Source organism: Gloeophyllum trabeum (genome assembly GCF_000344685.1).
Source record: "Gloeophyllum trabeum ATCC 11539 unplaced genomic scaffold GLOTRscaffold_00004, whole genome shotgun sequence".
NCBI classification, from domain to species: domain Eukaryota; kingdom Fungi; phylum Basidiomycota; class Agaricomycetes; order Gloeophyllales; family Gloeophyllaceae; genus Gloeophyllum; species Gloeophyllum trabeum.
In genome coordinates this window covers 1028142-1052664 of record NW_006920413.1, presented here as the reverse complement: position 1 = coordinate 1052664, position 24523 = coordinate 1028142, and the positions used below count along the sequence as shown (strand labels likewise).

The following is a 24523-nucleotide window of genomic DNA, read 5'->3' as shown; positions in this document are numbered from 1 at the left end:
GTCACGTCGCCCGTCCCGTGAAGGGAACATACTCGCATAGGGAGTAACCAAGATGTACGGTGCTACACCTAATGTCCGCGGGATTGATCAAGCTTACGGAATTGCACTGATATCTGCCACCCTCGTGCTAGGCATGCCACCTGGATCGTGATCGACCAGATTCCTGAGATGGACTGGAGTCAAATGGATTCCCTTGTGCTCGCCAATTCGGACAGCCTGCGGAGAAGGATCCACCCGCACCTGGATCTATACTGATTATGGACGAGCGTATAAAGACCTTGGAATACCATATCCCCTCCTTACCCCAACCTGGTCGGTGTCCCTACCCCTTTGCCTCCCAGTGCTCACTTTCATGAGGTGCAACCTACCCACTTTTACCATGATCCTCACACAGATCCTACACGCGTCTCTGTTGGCCTTGCTATCCCTGCCATTTGCCAGAGCCGACCAAACGGCAGAGGTCGTGCTAGTCAAGCCTGCGAGCTCTGCAGCTCATGGACGTTGTGCTACCCCCAGCATCAGAAAGGAATGGCGCACGCTCTCCCGCGACGAGCGAGCTGACTTCATCCGAGCTGCTAACGTATGTCGCTATTTTTTTAACCAACAGCGGTATGCTCAAAGGGATCACATTTCAGTGTTTAGCACGGCTCCCTCATACCCCAGATCTCAAGCCCTCCGTATTCCCTGGAGATATCCCGCCTATCAATGAGTCAGGCTCTTATTTCGATGGTATGCCTTCGTCTACCACTGTCTCATCTCCACCTCACTATCTCCCTAGACTTTGTCTATATCCACATGGATCTTAATACTAAGGTCTGCACCTGTAATTTCTAGAGCTGAAGTTTGTATGAATCGGGCAATAGATACACTACACCGGCCACTTCTTCCCCTGGCATCGGTGGTACATTAATGCTTACGAGACCGTTCTCCGGGAGAAATGCGGGTTCCAAAGCGTCCTTCCGTATTGGAACTGGTCTATGGGTGCGTTATCATCGTCGTCGACAGTTTGCTGTGTTCATTGCTAAAGATTACGTTAGATGCGACGGACTTCCAGGGTTCCGACTTCTGGAAGGACCCCGACCCCGTCAGCGGCCTTGGAGGCTGGGGAGATCCCACAAAGTATTTCGCTGTACAGGATGGTGGTCTGGCTGGCCTCCCTTTGTCCTATCCGTCGTACCACGTATTGCGTCGTAACTTCACACTGAAGCCGTACTCCAACGCGCCGAGGCCTTGGGTGACCGATCCTGACTGGTACGGCAATAATAGCTTCACGATTGGAGAGGTCGCGAAGATGATCAACGGTTTTACCGGGGACTTCGTCGGGCTGCAGACGGAATTGGCGAAGTTCCAGGTCATTCACATTAAGGATTCATTTTGGTGGATATTATCTGACGTCGCACTGGACAGGGGTCGCACAATAGTCTTCACTTCATAGTCGGAGGGTGCGTAGCTATAGAGGCGCTTGAAAGTCGCACAGTTAACTAGGAACTCATTTGCAGTGATCTTGGTGGTACGTGTCCCGCTGGTGCACCTCCGGACTGTGTACCTGGACCAACCTTCTCAGTGAATGGTGAGAAGGCCCCTTTCAATCATACTTCGCTTCTAACTTCGAACCGCTAGACCCGATATTCTTCCTCCATCATGCGGTAAGATTATCCCCCATCCTAATCTCCGTTGCCGCACCGAACTAACGGGCCCATGCTTAGATGGTTGACAAGATATGGTGGGACTGGCAGAACAGAGATAGGGCCAACTTCTGGCAGTTCAGCGGGGGGACTGTCTCTGTTCTCGACGATTACCCTCAGTTCCAGAAATACCCCACTGGCGCACCGCCAATGATGAGCGTAAGTGGTAAATAACTATATAACAAAAGCAGCGGGCTAACAGTACCCGAACAGTTGAATTCGACCATAATGACTGACGGCATGTTTCCGGAAATAACGGTGTACGACGTAATGAACACTACTGCTGGTTATTTATGCTACGTCTACCAGTAGTCTTGATCGGTGATCCGCTACATCCTTTCCGCGGACTCTAGGTATTTCTGTTTAGTACCCGCCGCCTTGTAGCAACTTCGTGCCATTGTATAAATACCATCTTCCGTCATCGATTTTTCCTTCGCGCTCGGTACCGCAGAACCAGCATCTCACATCTGTACGGGTGCAGCTCCTGAAAGCGCTCCGGGACGTCCGCGGCCAGCGACTGGTTTATATACCTAGGTTGATGATACATGTACCAGCGTGACACGCATAATCCTGTCGCTATAGTCGAGAGGGTAGACGCGCGCTCACAACCTTTAATGACCTGAAGACAGTATCATCATTCTGCGAGAGGAGGATCCACAGTACTGTCGTAAAGTTTCGGCACCTTGAATGCTGAAATGTACCGTGCACTCTGCGCCAAGGATCTACTGAGGCCTGAGGGCTCCTGTAATCGAGCTCTCGCGTCGGCAGTACAATATTCGGGAGGTACTGTGGCAGTCGGTAGCATAACATGACATGACATTGCAAGCGCTCTAGTGCTAAATTGCCAGATGCCTGCAATTAAGACCGTGGATTTTAGTATTAAGACAATTGCTTGTCTACTGAGTCTTATTTAGGAGGCGCAGTATCAAGCCTAGATTTTTAGTATTAACGGTCAGGATCCAGGATTCAGAGCTACCACCGGATACGACGGTGGATAGGCGTTGGGTTTCGGGAGCAGGGACGAGCTCGCGCCGCGTCGCCCGGGCGGCCCCGACTGATAAGGTGATAAGGAAATCGTATATACTCGTCGTATTGACTCTTGCAATGTACCGTACGCGATTACTATATTGCCCAATGGCTCCGGGCAATCGCATTCGTTCTATGTTTACTCGGATTATCTCAACGATAGATACGTGATAATGCTTCAGTACTGGAGAGTTTTCTTCCAACTTGAACTCAAATTGAACTTGCAATTGAAAGATCGTGAGACGAGGACGTGGCAATCGGAAATTGAGTCTGACTGCCTGGTGCTCGGCTACGCGTTGCCTCACAGTACTTACACTTGATAGCCACCCGCCGTACATGGCAGTCAGCTACTTATAGCAGCTTATAGCTCGCCGCTCGGGGCTGCCTTCAAGTTGAACTGTCTTCGACATCATGCACATTCGTGCTCATCTCCGCAATTTTCTTCTCGGTAGACGTTAAAGATGCTCTTATGTGCGGGAACTTGCTGAGTTGCGTCATACGTCTCACAGAAGCACAGCTCAAAGGAGAGCAGTTGATGGGGGCAAGCTCATGATCATACAGGCACGCCAGTCCTTGGTCATTTTAAGAGCTTTAGCTAATGAATTCCAGTCTGATAATCTCGGGCTGATCAGCCCTGAGGTCTGAGGCCTGATGCATTGTCCGGAATGCATTGGATTGTACGGACACCCGAGGAGCTACAGGAACACATCAATCTCTCCGCGGGCCCGTGAACGAAGCGCATATATGATACACCTCTGTCAACAGGTAGTGTCTCTACTGATGTCGCGGTGAGACATGAAGCAGATGTGACGTAATCCGTTCGTGTATGGTAGCTTACAGACATGGGCGCAATCTGCAGTAAGATCGGCCCTGCCACCATTCCCAAGTCTCAACATGCCCATGACGCTTACAAATATTCCCAACCAGGCCCATACTGCCTAGCCGGAAGATCACCAGGAGCCCCGATTCCCTGGAACTCTGCTCTGTCTCACGGCAGATTGAAGCTGTGATTTGATGCCCCCTTTGTGCAATCTTCGCTCGGTCGAATCTAGAGATTGCTATGTACGTTGGTCGGCATACCTACCCCCATGGGAGGAGATTTTCGTAACATGCGGTCCTGGACATACGGTTTGGCAGGTTAATAGTGCGTATCAAATCTCACTCGGGTCTAGGCATGGGAGTCCGGTGGATTTTCCCCCTCGCTTCGCCGTCGTATAAGATCCAGGGTCGAATCTCCCTCTCCTTCATCATTTGGCCTGTCTCTCCAATACTATACGTGCTCCTCAGCTGTAGCGATTGCGCCGCTGGTGACCGCCAGATTTGCATCTCTGACGCTTCAGCAACCCACATGTACTCGAGGATAGCTTCCTTAGTCTTGGCTGCACTGTCCCTGGCCTCCAACCTACTACCAGTTGCGCAGGTGGATGAAGCCGCGGAGGTTATCCTGGCTTCGCCAATAGTCGAAGCCTTCAGTGCTCAGTGCACTAAACCATCGGTTCGCAGGGAGTGGCGGAAACTCTCTCGCAAAGAGAGAGCGGACTACATTAGAGCTGTCAATGTACGACATACGATGTTAAGTTGCATTATGAAGTGCCTCTAGCTGACATTCGGTGTTTAGTGCCTCGACAATTTGCCCCATTCTCCAGACTTGAGGCCGACGGTCTTCCCCGACGACATACCTCCCGTAAATGAGTCTGCATCCCTATACGATGGTAGACGTGATGCCTCTTCTTAGCGGACAAAGCTCACCTTGTCGTAGATTTCGTATATATTCATATGGACCTGAACCGCAAGGTAAACTGTCACGATATCCTCGTTGGACTTATATTAACGAATCGATTCCAACTAGATTCATTATACCGCCCTGCTTCTTCCGTGGCATAGGTGGTATGTGAATATGTACGAGATCCTCCTAAGGGAGAAATGCGGCTTCAAGGGTATTCACCCGTACTGGGATTGGACAATGGGTAGGATGACTCCGTACTTTCATTCCATGCGGTGAAGTGACTCAGGAGAGTATTCAGATGCGCCTGACTTCCAGAACTCAGACTTCTGGAAAGACCCAGACCCCGTTAGTGGTCTCGGGGGATGGGGTGACCCCTCCAAGGATTACGCGGTCACGGACGGCGGTTTCGCTGGATTCAGGTTGTCTTACCCAACGCCACATGTGCTTCGCCGGAACTTCACGCTACAGCCGCACTTGAGCCTGCCGAGGCCATATGCTCCTGATCCAGAGCTCTATGCCAATGAAACCTTCACGGCTGCAGAGGTAGAGAAGATGGTGACAGGCTTCAAGGGCGACATGATTGGTTTCCAGCGCTACTTAGGAGCGTTCACGGTAATCGACCATGTCCCCTGAACGAGTGTGTCCTGTCTGATCGCCGTTACACAGGGCTCCCATAATAGCTTGCACGTCATCGTCGGGGGGTGAGTTAGACTTGCGATCCGCTGAGTGCACTGTTCATTCCTCTATCATAGCGATCTTGGTGGACAGTGCCCCACCGATGCGCCGCCGGGATGTATCTCTGGTCCTACCTTTTCTGCCAACGGTGAGTCAGAATATCAAGGGTCTTCCCTCACATGTCTAAACACTATCAATTCAGACCCACTATTTTGGCTACATCATGCGGTAAGCCTCCTAGACAAGCGCCTCAGAGCTGCGGATGACGCCGTTCATTTGTTTAGATGGTCGATAAGATCTGGTACGACTGGCAGCGGAACGATCCTGTGAATTTCTGGACATTCCAAGGGGGGAGTGTTCAAGTCATCTCAAACTATACAGAATACGAGATGTGGCCAAGCGGAGCTCCGCCGTTGATGAACGTCAGTTTTCTCTGCTTCAGTTGGTATTTGTCTTGTTAATTCGGATTCATGCAGTTGAACGACACCATGCCTACTGATGGTATGTTCCCTGAGATGACGGTTTACGACGTCATGAACACTACCGGGGGATATCTCTGCTATGTCTACGAGTGAAACTTATCGTTGTCTTCTTGACAAACTTATCGTCTTAGCCATGTCGCGTTTGGTGATTTACCCCTTGCCTCTTGCTAGAGCTCTATTATTATCACGTTCCTCGACTTATCTAGTATATACTAGACCTGTAGAGACGGAAACTCGTTAGGTCGTTCGTGAATGCAATTGTTTATTGTTCAGAAGGAAGGCGGTGCCGTCGGGCTGCAACAACTAGTTAACTGTCTATACCGCATGCGGTCACTGCCTTCACCGAGCTTGTAGCTATAGGACAGTAACTGCGCAGGATCGCAGCAGAGTTCAAATATCAACAAACGTTACGGCTTCTGTGTAGCTTTGCAGTTGGATATGTAATTTGGAATTTTCCAAAAACTCTTGCTTTCTCTTGATATGAAGGCCGTAAAGAGTCGGTTTGTATATGCTACAAGGTTTAATAACATTTGGATTCTGACGCCAAGAGACCGCCACCGGGATTTCTATCAAGTCGTTTCGCACTGGTAAGATGGTGCCATATGGATGATTTCATTCGAGTCAGAAGATCCTGCCATAATTAGTCCTGTCTCCTCCAGGCATTCTTCCCGGAACCAACCACTTAAGCTAGTTAGACCCATTGCACCCTCTATCATCTTCATTCCCCGATAGAGCGGAGTAGGTATACCATAACTGCAGGGGAGATATCATACAGTTAGGGGGCTTTGCATTCCAATTAAAATGCAGGCGCGCACAGTTACTTGCGTTAAATCCGCCCTAAGTCCACTGGTGAGATTAACGGTGCGTAGGCTCGAGCGTTGGTGAGAGTAATCTGGAGTGATCACCCTGAATGATTGACGGAGCCCGAGGAAAGCGATGGATATGATACACGGGGCACTGCGATATGATTTGATCCCGGCGGGCGCGGTGGTGGGTTTTCTGGGGCATTATCATATTCCATCCGATGATTGACTCGCCTGTGACGTGAAGGTATACGGCGCGCTCTCCACGCGCAAAGCTTGATGGAGTGGGTTTACGGGAGCGTCAGCACCCAATCGCATGGGCCGGCGCTCACGCAGGGCTCGACACCTAGTTGGAAGGGCCGTAGGACAAGGAATAAAACAAAGTCGTACATGATATGCTTGCGCTCAGCTAGGTCCAAGAAAGCTTGGTTATGAAAGAACCGAGATACCCGGATTTTCGTCCCAGTCCTGAGTGCATGGGTATTCTGGCGGGTTGTCTGTGTGGACAGCTCTAGGGACAGATGGATCCCGCAGATGGTCCAATTCCGGAAAGTTCTCATAGCGTAATACTGCCCTTCTGACGTTCACATAGTTACTGCACTAGTACTGCCCAGCATGATGCACGGTAGCCAGAGAACTCGGAATTGGGAATGTTGTGGGAATCCGAGATATTCCGCGGACCGCTTCGTTACCGAGAATGGAAGGTGCTGTAGAATAATCAAAAAAAGAAACAGACACGACAGAAACATATTGGATTGAGAAAATCTGAGAAGAGTTCCAGTAGCGCCCGCCGAGTCACTAATACTCGTTTGGAGGTCTGTGGGTGCAATCACGATGACTAACTTACAACAAGGCTCCTATGTGCGGCTCGTGAACGTATGAACTGCAGGCAGCCCACAGAATATGTCGCCTACATTGACAAGAGACTGCAGGAGGCCTAGAATAACGGAGTGGGTGCTGTGATGCACAGACTAGCAGTTACGGCATGGACACTGGTACTGAAAAGCGTGTAGTCATCGCTAGCCATATGCATACGTTTCCAGTTGCTCTCAGCCCCGAGAACTTGACAATTTGTAGACCATGTTCGTCCGGCGCAGGTCGGGCGTGACAAAATGTGGAAGTGAAGCGGTGGGAGTGAGTCAAAGCCTCGCTTCACTGCCATGCAATGCGAAGCCGTGCTGCACTCCTTTATGGTTGCTTTTGTTTGGTCCCACCCGTGCTTACGGCCACGTCAGTCGAGCCTTCTTTCCTCGTAACCTCCACGTAGTCCACGTCTCTCCGCAGTTGCGTCCTCATACAAGACAGCCATTCCTTTCTGTCTACAACCCAAACACGTCTGGCTAACGTTTCATCTCGCTCTAACCACGACATCATGAACGTCAGCAATCCATCCGTAGACCCCATGTCTCTGTCTCTCCCTTCACCGTCTGACAGTACCTCGGGCAAACGATCATCCAGTCCAGACAGCAACGTGGAAGGACCTTCGCGCAAACGACAGAGGTCCGACGCAACCAGCGAGGAGCGCAGGGAGGCGCGTATGCACCGTAATCGCATCGCAGCCCAGAACTCTCGCGACCGACGCAAGGCTCAATTTTCCTACCTTGAACGACGAGTGGCGGAACTCGAGGAGGAAAATCGACAGCTACGCGCTAGCTTGGGTACGCAGGGATTTATCAGGGCGCAGGACACGGGCTCGCTGGGGCAAGAGAAGGAGAGGGCGAGGGATCGAGAGAATGAGGAGTTGAAGGAGAGGATCAAGACCCTCGAGAGGGGTTGGGAAGCTGTCGTCAAAGCGTTGGCTGCCCAAGGTCTGCCTACTGGTCTCTCCTCGGCCTCTCTACCTCCTGCGTCCACACTTGAACCCTCAATACGCCCCTTGCCTGTCGCTGTGCCTCCAAATTTCCCCTTGTCGCCTGCCCCATCCCATTCATCTTCATCCGCTCTCCCCAGTCCAGGACCACTCTACCCTGACGGATCAGATTTCACTCGCCACTCAGCACGGGTGGCGAACATCGACCCAACTTCGATGTCCCAGCAGCGGGTGAAGCAGAATCCAGTCAGCTCAACGGTGTCCTTGCGACTGCGGGCCCATCCCTCCCGACGAACACGACAACTTCAACTATCGACGAAGCAGCTATGGACACCCTGCTCCGCGAGATCCTCGCAGAACCCCCGTCTACTTCTCTTAACTCATCGCCGTCGCCTCTCCAACTCCAGGTCTCCCCTTCATACTCACCAACATCCCCGGTACCGATCACATCGACAATAACTCCTCCGACCGATGCCGTCGCGAATGTCAGCGACTGGGAGCCCGACATGGAGATGCAGAGGCTGCTGGACTTGTTACCAAGCGTCCAGCCGGATGGCGAGGAGTTCATTTCATCAAGCCTTGACTTGGATCTTTGCGGGTGGGATATGGATAGTGTCGTCCACCCCACATCGTCAAACCAGCTTGGCGTCTTCTGAAGGGATTCACCCGTCATCTATGTTTTGTCTCTGTTTTCGTCTATTTATTCGCAGTCTCTTGGTTCGGACGGTTTCATTGTTTTCCTTTGTCTCCGGTACTCACGCAGGGCACATATATCGTCCATTGTCTTTCTGCTTTGTACGGCCGTTGGTTGCCTGTCTCCGTCACGCTGTTTCCGGAGTTTTCTCATATATTCCGATGCTGTCTCCTTTCTACTGTTTACTACACTTTCTCCTCTTCGGGGTTGATGATAGTGCTGTAGCAGTGGCGGTGAGCGCTTGGGGTGCATGGGATTGCTGGATTCTGTAGTCGTCGTAGTAGGTAGCTTGCACTGAGCATTATGTAGAAGGCAATGGATGACCTGCGTCGCTCACATCTCTCTGCAAGATTCGTAGTGCTAAGAGACAACATCATAGGGTTACAAAACACGCTATTTCACCGGATACCAAAGAGAGTGAGCACCAAATACAGCTGCGAAGGCATTGCCTCAAGTGATCTACGCTGGCGCCCAAGTGTGGACGCGAGCATGGGACGTCCACAGAAGGATCAGTCTTTCATCTCCTCGTCCTTGGCCTCGAAAGTGTCTTCCTCGTCTTCGTCCTTGTCTTCAGGCTTCAAACCTGCCTTGGCTAACGCCTCGGGGGAGGTGTAATCGACCTTGACACCGCGGGTACGGCGCCCGGTCGGAAGGATCACGGACGGGTCAATCTCTGCAAGACTGTCCTCCTAGTCATAAAGTCAGCATCGTCGCCCAGGATTTATGCCACACCGAAATGTTCAAGACAATGGCGTGGAAGGTGAAACTATGGCGAGCTCACCTCTTCGGCTTCTTCTTCTTCTTCCTCTTCCTCTTCCTCTTCGTCGTCCTCCTCATCATCATCGTCGTCTGCCATTTCTACGTCTGGCTGAACAAACTTGCCCTTGCCCTTGTCTCCGGAAGGGCTAGTAACAGACGCGTCTCTGCGAAAAAACACGCATAATGTGAGTCTGTGTATCCGTGCCACGAGAAAGTCACGACGTACGACGCGCCCTTTTGGCCGGCTGATGTTGCTTCGGTAGACATGGAGAGCGTACTTTTGAGTTGTGGGCTGAGTGGTGGTGAAAGGAATGAGACGCGGTAGTGGCGGTTTTGAAATGAAAGACGCGTCGAGGTTTGCTTCGGTCCAGGCCGAGCGGAGTTCCAAAGCCGATGTACTGTTTGGATCCGGATGTGGCTTCGTGTGATGTGGCTCCGTAGTCCGAGTCCTCCTGCAGTGTCCCGGGAGAATATGGGCCACCGACACCTTTCTTCCTCAACAAGCTGTTCGGCTATTTTGGCCAGATTTGTACTATAGGTTCAAAGAACCGGCAATGGGCGATTCAAACAGGATGTCCTTGAACTGCTGGTTCCTTGAACGGTACGCCCATCCCAAGCTTGGCGCTGGGTGCGTTAAAATCCGTTTTTTTAAAGAGGCATCGGGCGCCATGAAACGAAGGGGGTGATAAAACGACCATCGCATTCCTAGCCGGAACTCTGACCTGCGTCCATACATGCTTCCTATGGATGTTCTGCCTAACGCACGCTGAAGTTTTCGTACCATTTCTACAGGGTCAGGGGCTTCAAGGCGACTCGGCCTGACAGGGCCTGACCCACTGACGAGGCTCCGCCCGCGCTTAGCTTCCTTTCTGACGACCTTGGATAAAAAAGCCTGACGTTTCGTTACAGTACTGGTCGATTAACGTGGTGACAGTGATGCATCTCTTATCACCCGAGGAAATGCAATCAACAACTTGAGACGCTGATTCCTTCGAAGTTGCACTCTTCCTGTCCATCCGATTCGCACCAAGTCCACCTCCGGTAAGCTGCGTCAACCTCGTCAACCATATCGAATCAAGTGAGCGGTCTGAGTGTTCAGATATCCTGTGCGGGGACGTCCTGGACTTCACCTCTTGACAGCGAGCTCTCCTATAGGATTCACATAGATTCATTGCTTTCCTAGTATGTAGTACTGTAGCGGTACTAAGCGCCTCCTCAACGCCCATAGGCTTCCCAGGAACAATGTTACGGCTTCTCGAAAGGTGAGATGCGGTGCAACCTTGTGCTCACTTTGGAAATACCAGGCACGTCATCTGGCACTGCTTCTTATCGCCGAGCACTGACACCGAGTGTCCTCGAGCGAGTCAGGTCCAATCAATCACTGTGGAGAAACGAGAGGATTGCGACTGCTATTGACGTATCTTCACCGATGGTAGTGTATATTTCGGATGAATTTCATGCTGTTTTTCTTGGAAATATACGCGTACCCGCCGCCGTTGGTATCGGCGTTGCTCATAATGCGAAGTGCCACGTATTTACGTGTAAATAGGTTAAATCTACCGCCCGCGCGTACATATGAGGCCGTGGGGGCCGGAAACCGAAGATTCCAAAGAATCCCACTGACGGTAATATCGACCTTCTCGCTCTCTCTCTCTCTGAGTCTCTCGCCCATCGCCGTTCCAACCTCCAAAGCGTAGCCTCCTGCGACGTCCGTAGCTGTGTGCCTTTCCAAATTCTTCCAGCAGGTGCGGTTGATCGAGGCGGTTGAGGTGACATTGCTAACCGCCAGCGCAGCCACGTGCTGTCATATCAATCGACATCGGGATCGACGCAACAGCACGCCCTTATACCTCCGTTGCCAGTGACAACGGGGGAAGGCGCCGTATGGGGATCAGCATAGCTTAGAAAAATTGACTTCGCTTTATAGCGCTCGCTGTCGGGTTCGACAAGGACGACGATGGTGAAGTCCACCATCACACCCTTCACTCTGAAGCGTCCGACCACCTCTCCCGGCTCCTTCGAATCTCTTCCTAGGACGACTCCCTCACCCTCAGTCTTTCCTTTTCGTCTTAGCTTTGATTCATCAAAGATACAGAAGGATCCCCTTCTCACACTCACGCTGTCATCACCATCATTTCTGGATACAGCCATAACCGATGAGCTCACGGACAACCCAGTCTATGTTATCGAGACATCTGGAAGGACGACCTCCATCTTGCGCACCAACACTGCGCAGGGCGGATATACCAAAGCCGCATCCATCAGATGGCCGAACCCCGAGAAAGGCAAGGGCAAGAAGAAAGCAAACGTCAATGATATCTTGGTATGGATAGGGAAGAGCAGTTGGATGGGGTCGGAGGAGTTCTTTGTGTTTGGGACCACCTTTACGTGCGTACACTGCCTGGACGTGTTGTAGTGCTACTAAGGGTACTCACAGTGAGTCGTGTCTCTTCAGCACCAGGAAGTTCATGCTGCAAGACTATCCTGACCGGTTGAAGTGGAAGCACGTAGGATCTGCCTATCATGTACGTTCCCTGCGGCCTTTGTAGGGTGCCTCAGCTAACGTCGCGCAGTGCGTCACGAATAATGTGAAAGGCCCAGTGGCTGTTTTAGAGCCATCTACTCTGACCAGTCCGACGCGGCTCAAAGTGTTCGAGACTCTCTTCAAGAGGGGAGATGGCCCTAAGATTGACTATCGTGCCATTCCCATCGTCCTGATAGATCACCTTATCATCACGGCTTTTCTGCTGATGACCGATGTCGAGGAATGGGAAAAGGCCGGTAAGGCCGAAGAGTACGAGAACCGCGATAGGGCCAGATCTCCTTCACCTTCCACCGCCGGTCCCAGCTCGTCTGCTTCCGCTGACTCAATACGAAAGTGGCAAACGCTCGTCCGGGGAAGCTTCATACCTCCCCCGCGCCCTAGACCCGCGAGCCGCAGTTCGGCATCACCTAGTGTCACCCACCGAACGTCTATGCTCTTCGATTCAGGGATGTCGCAGTCATCGGGCTCCGATATCCCCGCTAGCGCCACTTCCGCTCCTGGCGAAGTTAGGGTACAGTCTTTCCTCGAGATGGTGACGCCAGAGATCCCGTCCCAAAATTACCAGTATCCTGCAAGTATATCTGGTAGTAATCATCCTCCTAGATCCATTTCGATGTCGAACATGTCCACCACAGGGTCGCTTGGCCGTCGGAGAGAACTGCCAACTCCTCCGGTCGCATACGACAGGCCCAGGCCCGACCAACCGTGGATGCATCGTTCATTCTCCAGCCATTCGCCAGTCAGTCCGACGTACGAATCGTCTATCTCTGCCAATAACACCGGCTCACCGATGTCATCTAATGCACCCACGAGTCTGTCCCTTGAGCCGTGGTCCATACCTTCGGCCACGACGGCCTCTCCTATGTCTCTTCACCCTCACAGGCTTCAGCTTCACCGTTCGCACTCTATCACGTCCCTGCGATCTCCAGCAGAAGAGCACGATAATGATAATCGGGGCGGGAGCTCGTTGCCGCCAAAACTGGCCCGAGAACGGCGTCGGACTCGTCGTCGACCGGCTACTGCGCCCATGAGGGACTCTGGGGTAGCCAGACCGTTCGGGGCTAGTCACTCCCAGACGCTGATGGGCATGAGGTACCAGGACGACCCCGACGTGCTGGCAGCGACGTTGCGGGACATCGAATTGAGCATACGCGAAGACGATGATCAGCCTCCACCGGCATACGATGCCATCGACTTCTCTCAGCCGAGGCTACACCCACCCCCTGAACATCCTCGGCCGCACAGAACGCCATAACCCCAGACCGTCTCGTATATCCCTCATTTGCTGCATCTAGCGACAGGTACAAATAATGCATATACTGTATATTACAGCTAAACCCCATCGCATCTTTCTCGCCCCTTGTCTTCATACAATTGTACATATATTCACCTGCTAGTTGCTCCCCCGGCCCAGGGTGGCTCATTCGATCTTTTTGAGTTGTCTTTTTACTTGTTTGCTTTCCCCACTTTTCTTGCCCCCCCCCCCCTGGATCATGGTCATTTGATATCCCGCATACCTTGCATACTTGAAGTATAGTAGTAGAAACCTAAATGAGTTGTAGCAAATGCAAAGCCGTTCACGGATTGTACATGTAGTTGACAGGGCTTCGCCTACCTCACGCGCGTGGCATATTGGCCGCACACACGATTCGACTTCTTGCATGCCACTGTTCCAGGTACACCACGGTACAGGGTCTCTCAAACGACGAGATTCCCTTATTATCCCCAATGCATCATCTTGAATCGTCAGTCCGCCTGTGGCAAGTAGGTACTAGACACGATAGTCATATTTGCTGCTGGATGGCTCAGACTGACACGGATTGCTATCCTTGATTGCGATGAATACATCGGTACTTCATTTGTTCCTTTTGAGCAGATCAAAGATGGTGCGTCCGTGAAATAGCTAATGTTCTATCTGATCCACTCTGAACTTCATCAACGTTGTGTTCGTCTGTCACGCACGTCCGTCTCGTAGAAAATGCATATGCAGGTTTATGCATCAATGTGGAATGGCTCAAGATGCAGACATTGTCGACAAGAAGTCTTCCACGATATGGACCAGCTCTGGTAAGTCTGAATCGGCGTGAGTTCGAATCAACAGCAACACTGCAGCTCCAGGGCGTGTTATCTGTCCCCTGAAATAACACTGTTTGTAGCGAATAATAATATCTGAGCGTAGCTCGATCTGGACTACTTCACGTGAAGGGGACGAGGTGGTTCAAATGTTTCTGTCGCACGCGAATTTGTGGAGAACAGGTTCGTAGCAGGAACGCAAGTGGACTCTCCCTCCTCCCCCCTGGACTCTCTATCCTCGAAAGCCTTACTGTCACCCATCTGCGCTCCCTCGGTGTTCTTTCACACGACTATCCGGCTCGCAATGTTCCTGACCGTTTTCCACCTGTTCATGGCGTTTATGGTCTCAATGCTCGTCGTCCCGGTCGACGATATCTCTCACTCGCTGGTTCAAAGAAGTCTCGCCCCAGTGGATACTGTCAAGGGCTTGCTGACTGGTTTCCTACCTGGCGTTCCATCCGACTCTGTCCAGGAAGAAATATTCCCTGTGGATTTTGTCGCGGTGATTCCCGCCGTTATCCAGGCGGGCGACATCTCTGAAGACCCAAACAACGGTGCTGAATGCTATCGATGGGCTGATCCATTCCAGTCTCTCAAGGGTCTTCTACTGGACGAGGACGACATGCTTCCTATGGATGGACTAGGCCTCCTATACGTGTTTGCGAACGAATCGGTATCCTGGCTCTTTGTATGCTCGTGGACACACGTAAAACACGTCTGCTCTTCGGTGCTACCCCTGGTCATGCGAAACCTGTTCCAAAGGGCTCAAGTTTACACGACGATCGAGACATTGCAAGATATTTTGGCTGGTTGCTTCTTCACTCCGGTTATTATGCTGGTGGTCTGCATAAGCCTTATAACTTGGAAGACCGTCGCGACGTTTCGTCGTTCACAACTAAGTCAGGTCGTGCGATTGCGATCTCTAGGGTACTTCTTGCCCTTGGACTCGCGGAGGACGGTCTTCGTGAGTGACACGCACTTCCGAGTGCGTAGAGCTGGTGCTGACCATCGTTCTCCTTCAACAGCAGCAAAGTAGCGGTATCTCTCGCACCGACCTGGTCGAAACCGAGGAGCTAAGTGCGGCCACTGCCACTGACTCGGACGTCTCTGGAGAACTCAGTATCTCGGAGGCCGATAGCGTGCACCATGAGGACGCAAACACTTGCTCGGAGGATGTCGCAAAGAATGACTCCGTACCATTGTCCTTCGGCGAAGCTTTGGAAAACCAAAACCATGCTCGTACGATACGCGGTCAAGTCATGAAATCGGTCCTTTCCGGTGCTGTCCAGAAGCGGATAGACAAGGCTCCCGTTTCAAACAGGAAGGAAAGACGCTCTGCCTTATCCAACGCCACGAACTCTCTACCTATACAGAAGACTCCCGTAGCCGTCGCGGAGAAGAAACCAGTCGAAACCGTGAAGAAACCACGGACGAGAGGGATTCGCGCTGGCCGCTCGGTGGCCTACAAGAAAGAATGGTGCGCTCTCCGCAGGTCGGCTGCTTCCGCCAAGTTCTCCTGCAGTACTGGTGACTCTGGCCATGTCCCTGGGGTTCAGGAGTCTTTGCTTACTTGAATGGCTGCGTCCGTGCTTCATCTGGCTTGGCTCTCAACACATACCTCTAGATTTTATTTTTCTCTTCCGTATGCAGATAGTTTATACTACCCTGTCTCATCACTAGTGTACGTTTAGCTTGATTGCAACATACCGAGGCATCAGTGCACTTTTCGTGTATAATTCCTGCCATGATCGGCTCGATTCTATCGTCGGTAAATCCGGCCCGCGTCTCCGTTGCTGCAAAGTGCATGCACTGGCTGACATCATGTTCAATCTGTCCGATCCGATGTTTCGCCTTCCCTCACTTCCAGTTTCTTGCTTCCCCAAGTCCCCTCTGCGCAGCTGGAGACAGCAAGTCTCGCTCTGCGGATAGCAGGTATAAATCCAAGCTCTGCTGCGAAGCTGAAAGCGCTAAAATACTGTTATTATGCTAGAGCCCCACTTACTCAGCAGGATCAGTGCGTGTCAGCGCTAGCAGTAAACCAAAGTATAGTGCGTATCCTGCAATACACGTATGCCAGAATGTACCTCGCAGTGTTAATTTGGGTCATCCTTTATAGTCTTGCTTTTCCTTGCCGGTACCCATTCGATCACACGTCTACAGTCATCATGTCCGACGCACCTCATCCGAAGGAGAACCATCCTATGCTCATCGTCGTCATGGTGGGTCCCTCCTTTCGAGACGCGACGCTGCCATTGACACGAACCCCCAGGGCGTCTGCGGCACCGGCAAAACGACCCTCGCCACGGCGCTCTCCAAGCACCTGGGCATGCCCTACATCGAGGGCGACGACCTGCACCCGAAGGCGAACATCGACAAGATGGCGGCGGGGCACCCGCTGAACGACGCTGACCGCGAGCCGTGGCTGGAGCTCATCCGCACGACGACGGAGCACGTCGCGGTCGAGCAGGAGACGGACGCAGCGCACAAGGGCCGCCGCGGGATCGTGGTTACGTGCTCGGCGCTGAAGAAGTATTATCGGGATATACTGAGGGGGACGTATAAGCCGAAGTCGGTGCCGGACCATCTCGACCCGCCGCATCCGAATACATTGCCTACGTATTTCGTGTTCATCAAGGGCGATAGGGAGTTGCTGAAGGACAGGATGGAGAAGCGGAAGGGGCATTATATGAAGGTGGGTATGTTGGATAGTCAGCTGGCGACGCTGGAGAGCCCTGAGGGGGAGGACGGGGTGGTCGTGGTGGATGCCGCGGACACGACTGAGAAGCAGATGGAGGACGCGCTGGAACAGTTGACCAAGCTTGCCGGACCGTTATAGCACTGCTTGGGGGAAGTAAATTTATTGTTATGTATATTATGTCGCAGAGGATACAATTCGCTATGTCACGACTGTCGACTTGTCGAGATGTCACTGTCATGAAGCACATCTCAGGCCGTGACACCTGTCCCCTTCAGCCATGTACGCGACGCGCACCGACGGACCCCTCCCCCACGAGCTCATTCTATCTCTCCAGCGCGTGCTGAACATCCAGGAAGCCGAGGATGACCCGCTTAACGCGCTCGCCGACGACTTCAACCCGGTGCAAGTGCTCAACTCGTACTTTCCGGACGGTTCGTGAAGCGTACAGGTCAAGTAACAACAGGGAGGTATTGACAATGGGTTGGGGTAGAGGCGTCGCTGGCGAAGATAGAAAGCGTGCAAGCTAAACTCGCCCAGGATGAGGAACAACTGCAGAGGGAGATCGACGCGCTGCATGAGCAGCTGCGCAGGGATCAGAATCCGAGGAGGATGCAACTCATCCAGGAGATGATTTCAGTGAGTGTCTGCAGTCTACCTCTCAATCCGTGCGCCAATTGCGATGCTGCTACTGTCAGGATCTGCTGGGACAAATGTCCCGCATTCGCGAAAAGGCCGCAGAGTCCGAAGCAGTGGTCAGGGATATCACAAAGGACATACAAGTCCTCGACCTCGCGAAGAAGAATCTCATACTGAGCATGACGACATTGAAGCGGCTGCAGATGCTCGGTTCGTGTTTGTACTCTTTAGATTGCCCCCAGTCCTCACGAGACAATCCATGCTTAGTGAATGCGCTCAATCAACTGGAGGAGCAGGTCGCCGAGAAGAGATATGATGAGATAGTCAACAGCTTAGGCGTGAGTCCTCCTTCGCTCGTGCATACACTATATGCCCAATACTTGTCTTAACTACAGGCAGTGAAGGAGATCTCGGCAACTTTCAAGTCGTACACCTCCATCCAGCGTATATCTCAAATATGGAGACGCATCCAAGAAATTCAAGGCGACCTCCGAACCAAGATCGACAAAGACTTCGAGGCATTGTACGTCCCCATCCTCCTACCCGCGTGCCTACTCACCCCCATTCCCTCCCAGCCACATGCACACCTCCGCCTCCCCCTCGCACCAAACCCTCTACGCCGCCTGCCTCTGCGCCGACCTCCTCGGCCCCGACGTCCGCGCGCAGCTCGTCGACCGCTACGTTGCGCTCCAGCTGCGCGAGTACCGCCGCATCTTCAAGGCGACGGACGAGGCGGGCGGGCTTGACAACGTCGAGCGGCGCTTCCGCTGGTTCGGGCGCGTGCTGCAGGGGCACGACGCGGAGGCGGCCGGCGCGTGGCCCGAGGAGTGGCGTGTCGGCTGGGCGCTCGTGGCGAAGTTTGTCGACTTTACGAGGTAAGTGCGCTGGGGTATGCGGGAGGGTATATGCGCAGTGTTGATTGATATTGGGTACGTGGTAAGGGAGGATATGGTGGGCCTGCTGTCGAAGGCAGGGTCGGCTCTAGACGTGAAGTTGCTCCTGGATACGCTACAGCAGACGCTCGACTTTGAGGCGTCGATGGCGAGGAAGCTCGGTGCCCCGGTTGGTCTGTTCGTCTTCCAGGTACAGGCTGGGACGCTGACGATCAATAGCTCAAGGAGATCCTCGAGGCGTCGTCGCCCTCGTCCTCCCGCCCGATCAGGCCAATCTCCTCGGCATTCGAGCCGCACCTGGGCGTATTCGTAGACGCGCAAGACAAGTACGCATTTGTTCTCTGTCTCCTGTGTACAGTTAGTCTCATGATTTATCTGCACAGGGCGATCGCGAACATGCTTGCCCCGCATCTGGCCTCCAAGTCCGCTAAACCCCGCCTCTCGATTGACACTGCGTCTGCCTCTGAGCACGGCGACGAAGCCGAGGCGCCTCCAGTCGTAGTCCTGCCGTCGTCGACGGAGCTGTTTTACGTCTATCGGCAGAGCCTCGAGGCGTGTGCGAAGTTGTCCACCGGGAAGACGCTGTACGACTTGGGAGAGGTGCTGAAGAAGTGGTTGAGGACGTATGCTGGTTAGTTCCAATTTCTCTCTGGTTTAGGTTAGTGCGTGGGGCTTACGCAACGACTAGAGGACGTGTTGATTGCGGGCTTGAAAAAGTGGGTGTCCCTTATTCCGCATATCGTGGGCTATTTTAATGGATACATTGCAGACCTCCTACTCAGCCTCGCAAGTCCACGGAAACGCGGTACGACGCGAACGAGTTGAAGAACGCCTGCATGCTCATCAACACTGCGGATTACTGCCAACGGACAGCGGCAGAGGTACGTCGCTCTTGATATGATCTCGACAATGTACCATGCCAACTGACTGTCGCGTAGCTCGGAGAGACTATACGGGAGAAGATCAATGACGACTTCAAGGAGAAGATCACGTTCCAGGCTGAACAAGACATCTTCGTCAGGTACCAATCTTCACATTATCGTGTAGACTGATGCTGACGATGGCCGCCTAGTGTTGTTTCAGCGGCCATAGCAGTCCTGCTCAGGGAACTGGAAGCAGCCTGCGAGCCCTCGTTCTTGACTATGACCCGGACGTCTTGGGCGAACTTGAACCAGGTGTCCGGACAATCGCCTTACGTGCCTGACTTAGTCAATGCGATAGAGCAGGTCGTCGACATGGTCAAGCCTATGGTGGAGCAGAAGAAATACTTCCGGAATTTCTTAGACAAAGCTTCGAGGTGAGTCGCGCTGTCCTACCAAACGTAACATGGTTATTTGACGGATCGTTGCCACCTCGATAGTCTTATTCTGACACGGTTTACCAATGCACTCGTTAAGAGCAGGCCGTTGAAGGAGATAGGCGCCGAGCAGGTAATGAGTCAGCCCTGATATTTTGAGTTGCTAGTGACTGAGTCTTTACTACTGTAGTTGCTGATAGACTTGCAGGCAGTCAAAGCTTCACTGCTGAAATACGCCGGCGATTCGTCATCCAGGTACGCTATTTCTGTCCAATCGGTATATCGGAATTCTCAGTCAGCTACAGTTATGCTCGGAGCGTCACGAAGAGCACCACGAGGCTGGAAGCGCTTCTGAAGGTCATCGTAACACCCATCGTACGTTCCACGGCTTGTCATTTCCATGAACTCGGAACTAATCGCCACTCAGGATCCTGCGGATGGTTTTATTTTGAATTACATTCTACAGATCGGCGACGACTCCTTCTCCAACTTCCAGAAAGTAATATTAATCTCCATCATATCTCGAGATCTTTCTGACATATCCTTTCCTAGATTCTGGATCTGAAAGGTACGCCGAAGACCGAACAGAACAGTTTGTTGGACACCTTTGTCACCACGACGAGCACCAAACGGGACCTGGAAAGCACCTCTTTCCTGTCTTCCCTTGATATGGATCCACCTGCGGCGTCCCAAACAGCCAGCCTGATGAGCCCCAGCGGTAGCCGCATAAACCTGCCCAGCTTGCTAGTGGGGAAGGACGGGCTCTCCGGTCTAGGATCCCCTCCATTGCCAAGCCCTGTCCCCAGCATCGAGTCTCAACCGAAGCCGGAAGGCACGCCCCAAAAGCGCGACGTCTTCATGGATGTCAGGCGTCTTGTCAGTTTCGGTTTGAGAAGAGATACCGCGCCTCCCTCCTGAGTACCACGTAATGGGTGGGAAATGAGTAGCGACATGCTGGCGAGGCCAGGCAATGATTATCCTCGTTATTATACAATAACCCCAATACTCCCCGGATTAATGCCGTTTTCTGCCCTAATACACCGTTCGGATATTGGATGCGCGGCTAGCTAGATTGTATTGTAAAGATACAAGATGCGGTGAGCACGATATCAATGCAGTGTGGTATATGTTACAAGTCCTTGATCCCGGATGCCGTACACCCAGAGAAGAGTTGGTTCGTAGGGAAAGACGTGGGCAATTCGTGAGCTGGCATCGGGGTCAGTAACAGGAGCATAGTTCGTGGACTGTTTCGAAGGAAGGAGGTCGCTGCGCCAAGCAAACCTCTGGTACTGATGGTTAGGACGAGCCATCGGGAATGCCTAATCGTAGATGCAAAGAAATATAGCACTGAGTTCGGGCACATGCACGCAATGCCACATTGGCGATGGCTACCGCGGTCTAATCATGCCCGGGACGTATCCGGCCGGCTTCCCAGATGATGAGCTAGGTCGGGGACCCTGCGGTCGAGCTTGGGTAGACGTCGAGCCTCCCGGTGCTCTCCCGAGCAGTTTCTGCGCAATTAAGGGCGGGGTGGCAAACATGTTTGTGGAAGATGGCGTCGGAGGCAACGGGGGATGGGGAGGTCGGTGAGAGCCGCTCGTGCGTCTGGAAGGGCTTACATCCGAGTCACCGTCATCCGGATGACGGAACTGGATGTCGGACACTGACATAGGTATACTGTCCGTTGGAGAGTTGATTTCCGACAGGCGCCTCGATTCTCGGCGAGAGGGGAGAGGCGGGGTGGGTTCAGTAACAATACCGAGGGTTGGATGTCTATTGTCGGCTGGGACGGGGAGGGAAGCGCGGTTAGGTGGTTGGGAAGCGACTGACTCTCTGTTACTAGGCATATGCTCTGTGGCATATAGTGAAGATGGCTGCGAATGGGAGGTGGCAGCAGAATGGGAGGATATCTCAGAACGATGCTTCCGACTTGAAGACGAAGAGGAAGAAAAATCCAGAAACGAGAAAACTTGATCGCGAGCCCGCCGGAGCGACGACGCTGAGGCCCGCAGTTGGGCCGGCTGCTCAACAGTCACCTGCGGAACATCTGGAACCTGGGCAGAAGGCGCGGTAGGTGGCTGAGACGACGGCCTGGATTTCCCGTTGATTGTCCGGGGAAACGAGACCCTGAAAGGACTGACATTCCTGACCGACAAATATTCCTCTTCTTGCTGGCGCATCTCGTCCGAGAGATGGCTGTCCACCAGGCTACCACCGGTACTGTCTCTGACATTCGCATACGCGTGCCGCCCCATAGAGTGTGGCGTGACCGCTAGAGGAATGTCACCGGAATAAGCGACTTGCGATGGCGTCGGGAACTCTTTTGACCGCCTCGAGACCACCGAAACCGGGAAATCGGGCGAGTTCCGATCATCGTGAGCATTATCCCCTTCGACTTCCTGTATTTGCGCATCGAATGCAAGGAGGCCACCCCTGCTGCTGTCTCGGGTATGGTGGTGAGGGGCCGGCGAGAGTGGCGGTGTCGGCCTCGAGATATCGATGACGTCGGAGTACCGGGCTGCACTATTCCGTTGGGAGTGTGGCGCGTACTCTCTCGGCGGCCTCGGGAACTGCCAGTTGGGGGACAGCCGCCCGCCCATGGTGAAACTCATGTACGACGGCTTCCGGAGCGTCGCTTCGCTCATCGGCCGGGACAGCGCCTCGGGTGGCGTCTTGATACCGTATCCGTAGTCAGAGCCGATGTCGGGGCGGATGTCGACGAAGTCTGGGGGTCCGCGTTTTCGGGAGAAAGGCGAGAACAGGTTCATCGCGCGGCAACGCTTGTTGTGGAGGAGGGCGCGCCGCCGCCTCCAGAGGACGAGCATGACAAGAATGATGAGGATCAGGAAAGCGATCGCAGATGCTGTCGCGAGCCCGATTATCGTTCCTCGTGGATAGCCTCTTGATGACGAGAGACTTCCGCTACCTCCGCAGGATCTATGAATGAATTTCAAATTCGACAGTGCAAGAGGGGCAGACATTGAGCCGTTAGAATGAGCAGCAGAGTGAGCTTGATGGCCATAACTTACCTGCAGCCTCCGGAGACGGTCGTGACATTTACAGATCCTATGGCCAAAGTGCGAGCATCGGCGTTCGTAAACGTCAAAGTGTGAGACATCGAGGGATTGAGCCCCGTCGCGTAGAACAGCAACGCGGGTTCAGTGAAGGAGGACTGGCCGTCGAACGAGGTGGTGGTGCCGTCTAGAGTAACATTATATCTGCCAGACCCGTCATTCCGGAACCCCGAGACAGTAATGGCGCTCCCTGCATATTAACGAAAGTGACAGGTGCACGTGTATCAGTGCATCACGACATACGGCAAGTTCTGCACAGGCACAGAGGACTAACCGCTGAAATTTAGTGTCGCAGTATCTCCGGCGGCGTTCGAAACGTAAAATGGGAACTGCTCGCCCCGGACTACCGGCGTGAACTGATAACCCCATGAACCGGAGAAAGTTATAGAATGTATGTCAACAGCTACTGCCGCTACAGTAGCGCTACGATCACGAACAGACACTAACATGAATAGCAGAGTGGATGCGATATGGAGAGACGCACTTGATTAGGTCGGTCGACGTAGTTATGAATGCGCTATCAAAGGATAGACCAGCAGTAGGTGAACCAATGCGTGTCCGAAGGGTTATATTGTGATCCGCATTTGGCAAATTGCTGAACTCTGCCAGGATATTCTGTTCCAACGATGAATTGAACGACGACTGTGACGTTCCATCGAGCAAGATGTCGTACGTGGCATCGGACAGATTGCCAAAGAGCTGGATGCCATTCCCTAGACATGCCAAAGTCTTACGGCAGGCAGACGCAAGGGTGATCGGAGTACGCACCAAACCACAGGATGGACAGAGTCGCGCCGTCTCTGGACGTCGTGTGCAGGCTCTCGCCGCTCCCCACTTCCCCCAGGCTCGTGAGCGTCGCGTTGGAGAACGAGGGTGTCCAGCCGCCTAGCACGTCCGGGGGAACGGTGAGAGAGTCGGGGTAAGGCAGGTAGGAGACGGTGGGGGACGAGTCATCGATCTGTAGGTCGATGGTTGTGTTGCCCGCCATGCGTCTCCCGCGGAAACGCTGGTCGATGTCGGGGGAGAAGGAAAGGAGGGAGCGCCAGGCCGGGTGAAAGCGAAACGCGGACTACACGCCGCGGGATGAACGGGCAGATAAGAACAGACTGACAGAAGCTACACTCCAGTGCAAATTCCCTTTAGTAATATAAAAAAGAAATGAGGCGCCTGACCCGGGCGGATTCGGTCCTAAATGGCCACCTTACGAGGGTTTTAACAGGCTGCTATAGTTGCTGAATTCTCCCATCGCCATGTCGACTCGCAATCCGCATTTATCCCCTTTTCCGACTGACCGTCGGCCATCATACGCGTGCCCTCTTTCCTCATGGTGCGCGCTCTCACCACCGTGTCCTCGATTTACAGCTCGTTCGCAAGGGGGTGAGTAATGGGTATCGTATGTCTTACGACTCCCCATCTAAGCGTCCTCAGTCATAATTAAATCAGTTACGCGAGATTTGAGATCAGACACGCCTGTGTTCTTCAGCGGCTGAGTTGCCGCGTTGCCACAGGCGCCTGCCACAAGCAGGGCAGACTGTGGCCGCTAGTCCTTGCTTTTACTTCCCCTACCAGTGGTCAGACTCAGAATCAGGGCGGGTCCAATAGACTACTGATATCTGCAGACCCCTTTAAGCAGCCATCATCAGTGGC

General features: G+C 53.1%; 9 protein-coding genes across 9 annotated transcripts; 8 read left to right on the top strand and 1 right to left on the bottom strand.

Moving 5' to 3' along the window:
• Window positions 1-379: 379 nt before the first annotated feature.
• On the top strand, window positions 380-2308 carry GLOTRDRAFT_92246 (Di-copper centre-containing protein; the record flags this gene model as incomplete). The annotated part of the gene is made up of 11 exons (XM_007866065.1): window positions 380-580; window positions 636-729; window positions 779-813; window positions 864-981; window positions 1038-1351; window positions 1408-1442; window positions 1500-1570; window positions 1621-1646; window positions 1707-1844; window positions 2137-2205; window positions 2240-2308. The coding sequence occupies 11 exons, from the start codon at window positions 380-382 to the stop codon at window positions 2306-2308; spliced, it is 1170 nt and encodes a 389-aa protein (XP_007864256.1).
• Window positions 2309-4059: 1751 nt separating this feature from the next.
• GLOTRDRAFT_92245 (Di-copper centre-containing protein) lies at window positions 4060-5687 on the top strand (the record flags this gene model as incomplete). Its single annotated transcript, XM_007866064.1, has 10 exons — window positions 4060-4269; window positions 4330-4423; window positions 4471-4505; window positions 4561-4598; window positions 4716-5049; window positions 5104-5138; window positions 5190-5260; window positions 5315-5340; window positions 5397-5534; window positions 5589-5687. 10 exons carry the CDS (start codon window positions 4060-4062, stop codon window positions 5685-5687), a joined length of 1080 nt encoding a protein of 359 aa, XP_007864255.1.
• Window positions 5688-7769: 2082 nt separating this feature from the next.
• GLOTRDRAFT_127481 (uncharacterized protein) lies at window positions 7770-8863 on the top strand (the record flags this gene model as incomplete). The annotated part of the gene is made up of 2 exons (XM_007866063.1): window positions 7770-8399; window positions 8459-8863. The coding sequence occupies 2 exons, from the start codon at window positions 7770-7772 to the stop codon at window positions 8861-8863; spliced, it is 1035 nt and encodes a 344-aa protein (XP_007864254.1).
• Window positions 8864-9410: 547 nt separating this feature from the next.
• GLOTRDRAFT_127480 (uncharacterized protein) lies at window positions 9411-9927 on the bottom strand (the record flags this gene model as incomplete). The annotated part of the gene is made up of 3 exons (XM_007866062.1): window positions 9411-9590; window positions 9683-9824; window positions 9887-9927. 3 exons carry the CDS (start codon window positions 9925-9927, stop codon window positions 9411-9413), a joined length of 363 nt encoding a protein of 120 aa, XP_007864253.1.
• A 305-nt stretch (window positions 9928-10232) lies between these two features.
• GLOTRDRAFT_127479 (uncharacterized protein) lies at window positions 10233-13460 on the top strand (the record flags this gene model as incomplete). Its single annotated transcript, XM_007866061.1, has 4 exons — window positions 10233-10288; window positions 11734-12048; window positions 12098-12185; window positions 12234-13460. 4 exons carry the CDS (start codon window positions 10233-10235, stop codon window positions 13458-13460), a joined length of 1686 nt encoding a protein of 561 aa, XP_007864252.1.
• A 1122-nt stretch (window positions 13461-14582) lies between these two features.
• On the top strand, window positions 14583-15852 carry GLOTRDRAFT_127478 (uncharacterized protein; the record flags this gene model as incomplete). Its single annotated transcript, XM_007866060.1, has 2 exons — window positions 14583-15242; window positions 15304-15852. 2 exons carry the CDS (start codon window positions 14583-14585, stop codon window positions 15850-15852), a joined length of 1209 nt encoding a protein of 402 aa, XP_007864251.1.
• Window positions 15853-16137: 285 nt separating this feature from the next.
• On the top strand, window positions 16138-17193 carry GLOTRDRAFT_58230 (carbohydrate kinase). The gene is made up of 4 exons (XM_007866059.1): window positions 16138-16210; window positions 16269-16326; window positions 16395-16497; window positions 16548-17193. Exons 3-4 carry the CDS (start codon window positions 16444-16446, stop codon window positions 17112-17114), a joined length of 621 nt encoding a protein of 206 aa, XP_007864250.1. The 5' UTR covers window positions 16138-16210; window positions 16269-16326; window positions 16395-16443; the 3' UTR covers window positions 17115-17193.
• A 60-nt stretch (window positions 17194-17253) lies between these two features.
• GLOTRDRAFT_137518 (uncharacterized protein) lies at window positions 17254-21455 on the top strand (the record flags this gene model as incomplete). The annotated part of the gene is made up of 18 exons (XM_007866058.1): window positions 17254-17407; window positions 17467-17612; window positions 17672-17822; window positions 17880-17950; window positions 18008-18135; window positions 18188-18487; window positions 18554-18674; window positions 18725-18831; window positions 18889-19136; window positions 19194-19221; window positions 19275-19386; window positions 19444-19526; window positions 19578-19802; window positions 19866-19935; window positions 19993-20057; window positions 20108-20177; window positions 20230-20301; window positions 20355-21455. The coding sequence occupies 18 exons, from the start codon at window positions 17254-17256 to the stop codon at window positions 20718-20720; spliced, it is 2517 nt and encodes an 838-aa protein (XP_007864249.1). The 3' UTR covers window positions 20721-21455.
• A 1385-nt stretch (window positions 21456-22840) lies between these two features.
• On the top strand, window positions 22841-23925 carry GLOTRDRAFT_99242 (uncharacterized protein). Its single transcript, XM_007866057.1, has 4 exons — window positions 22841-23066; window positions 23151-23299; window positions 23361-23589; window positions 23645-23925. Exons 3-4 carry the CDS (start codon window positions 23541-23543, stop codon window positions 23797-23799), a joined length of 204 nt encoding a protein of 67 aa, XP_007864248.1. The 5' UTR covers window positions 22841-23066; window positions 23151-23299; window positions 23361-23540; the 3' UTR covers window positions 23800-23925.
• The last annotated feature ends 598 nt before the right edge of the window (window positions 23926-24523 follow it).

What these genes read in the sequence shown, in the direction of transcription:
- GLOTRDRAFT_58230 (XM_007866059.1), top strand. Translation starts at nt 16,444, where the DNA reads ATGTCCGACGCACCTCATCCGAAGGAGAACCATCCTATGCTCATCGTC. An exon ending in CTATGCTCATCGTCGTCATG is followed by an intron (nt 16,498 to 16,547) that starts GTGGGTCCCTCC and finishes ACGAACCCCCAG; the next exon opens with GGCGTCTGCGGCACCGGCAA.
- GLOTRDRAFT_99242 (XM_007866057.1), top strand. Translation starts at nt 23,541, where the DNA reads ATGTCGTACGTGGCATCGGACAGATTGCCAAAGAGCTGGATGCCATTC. An exon ending in AAAGAGCTGGATGCCATTCC is followed by an intron (nt 23,590 to 23,644) that starts CTAGACATGCCA and finishes CGGAGTACGCAC; the next exon opens with CAAACCACAGGATGGACAGA.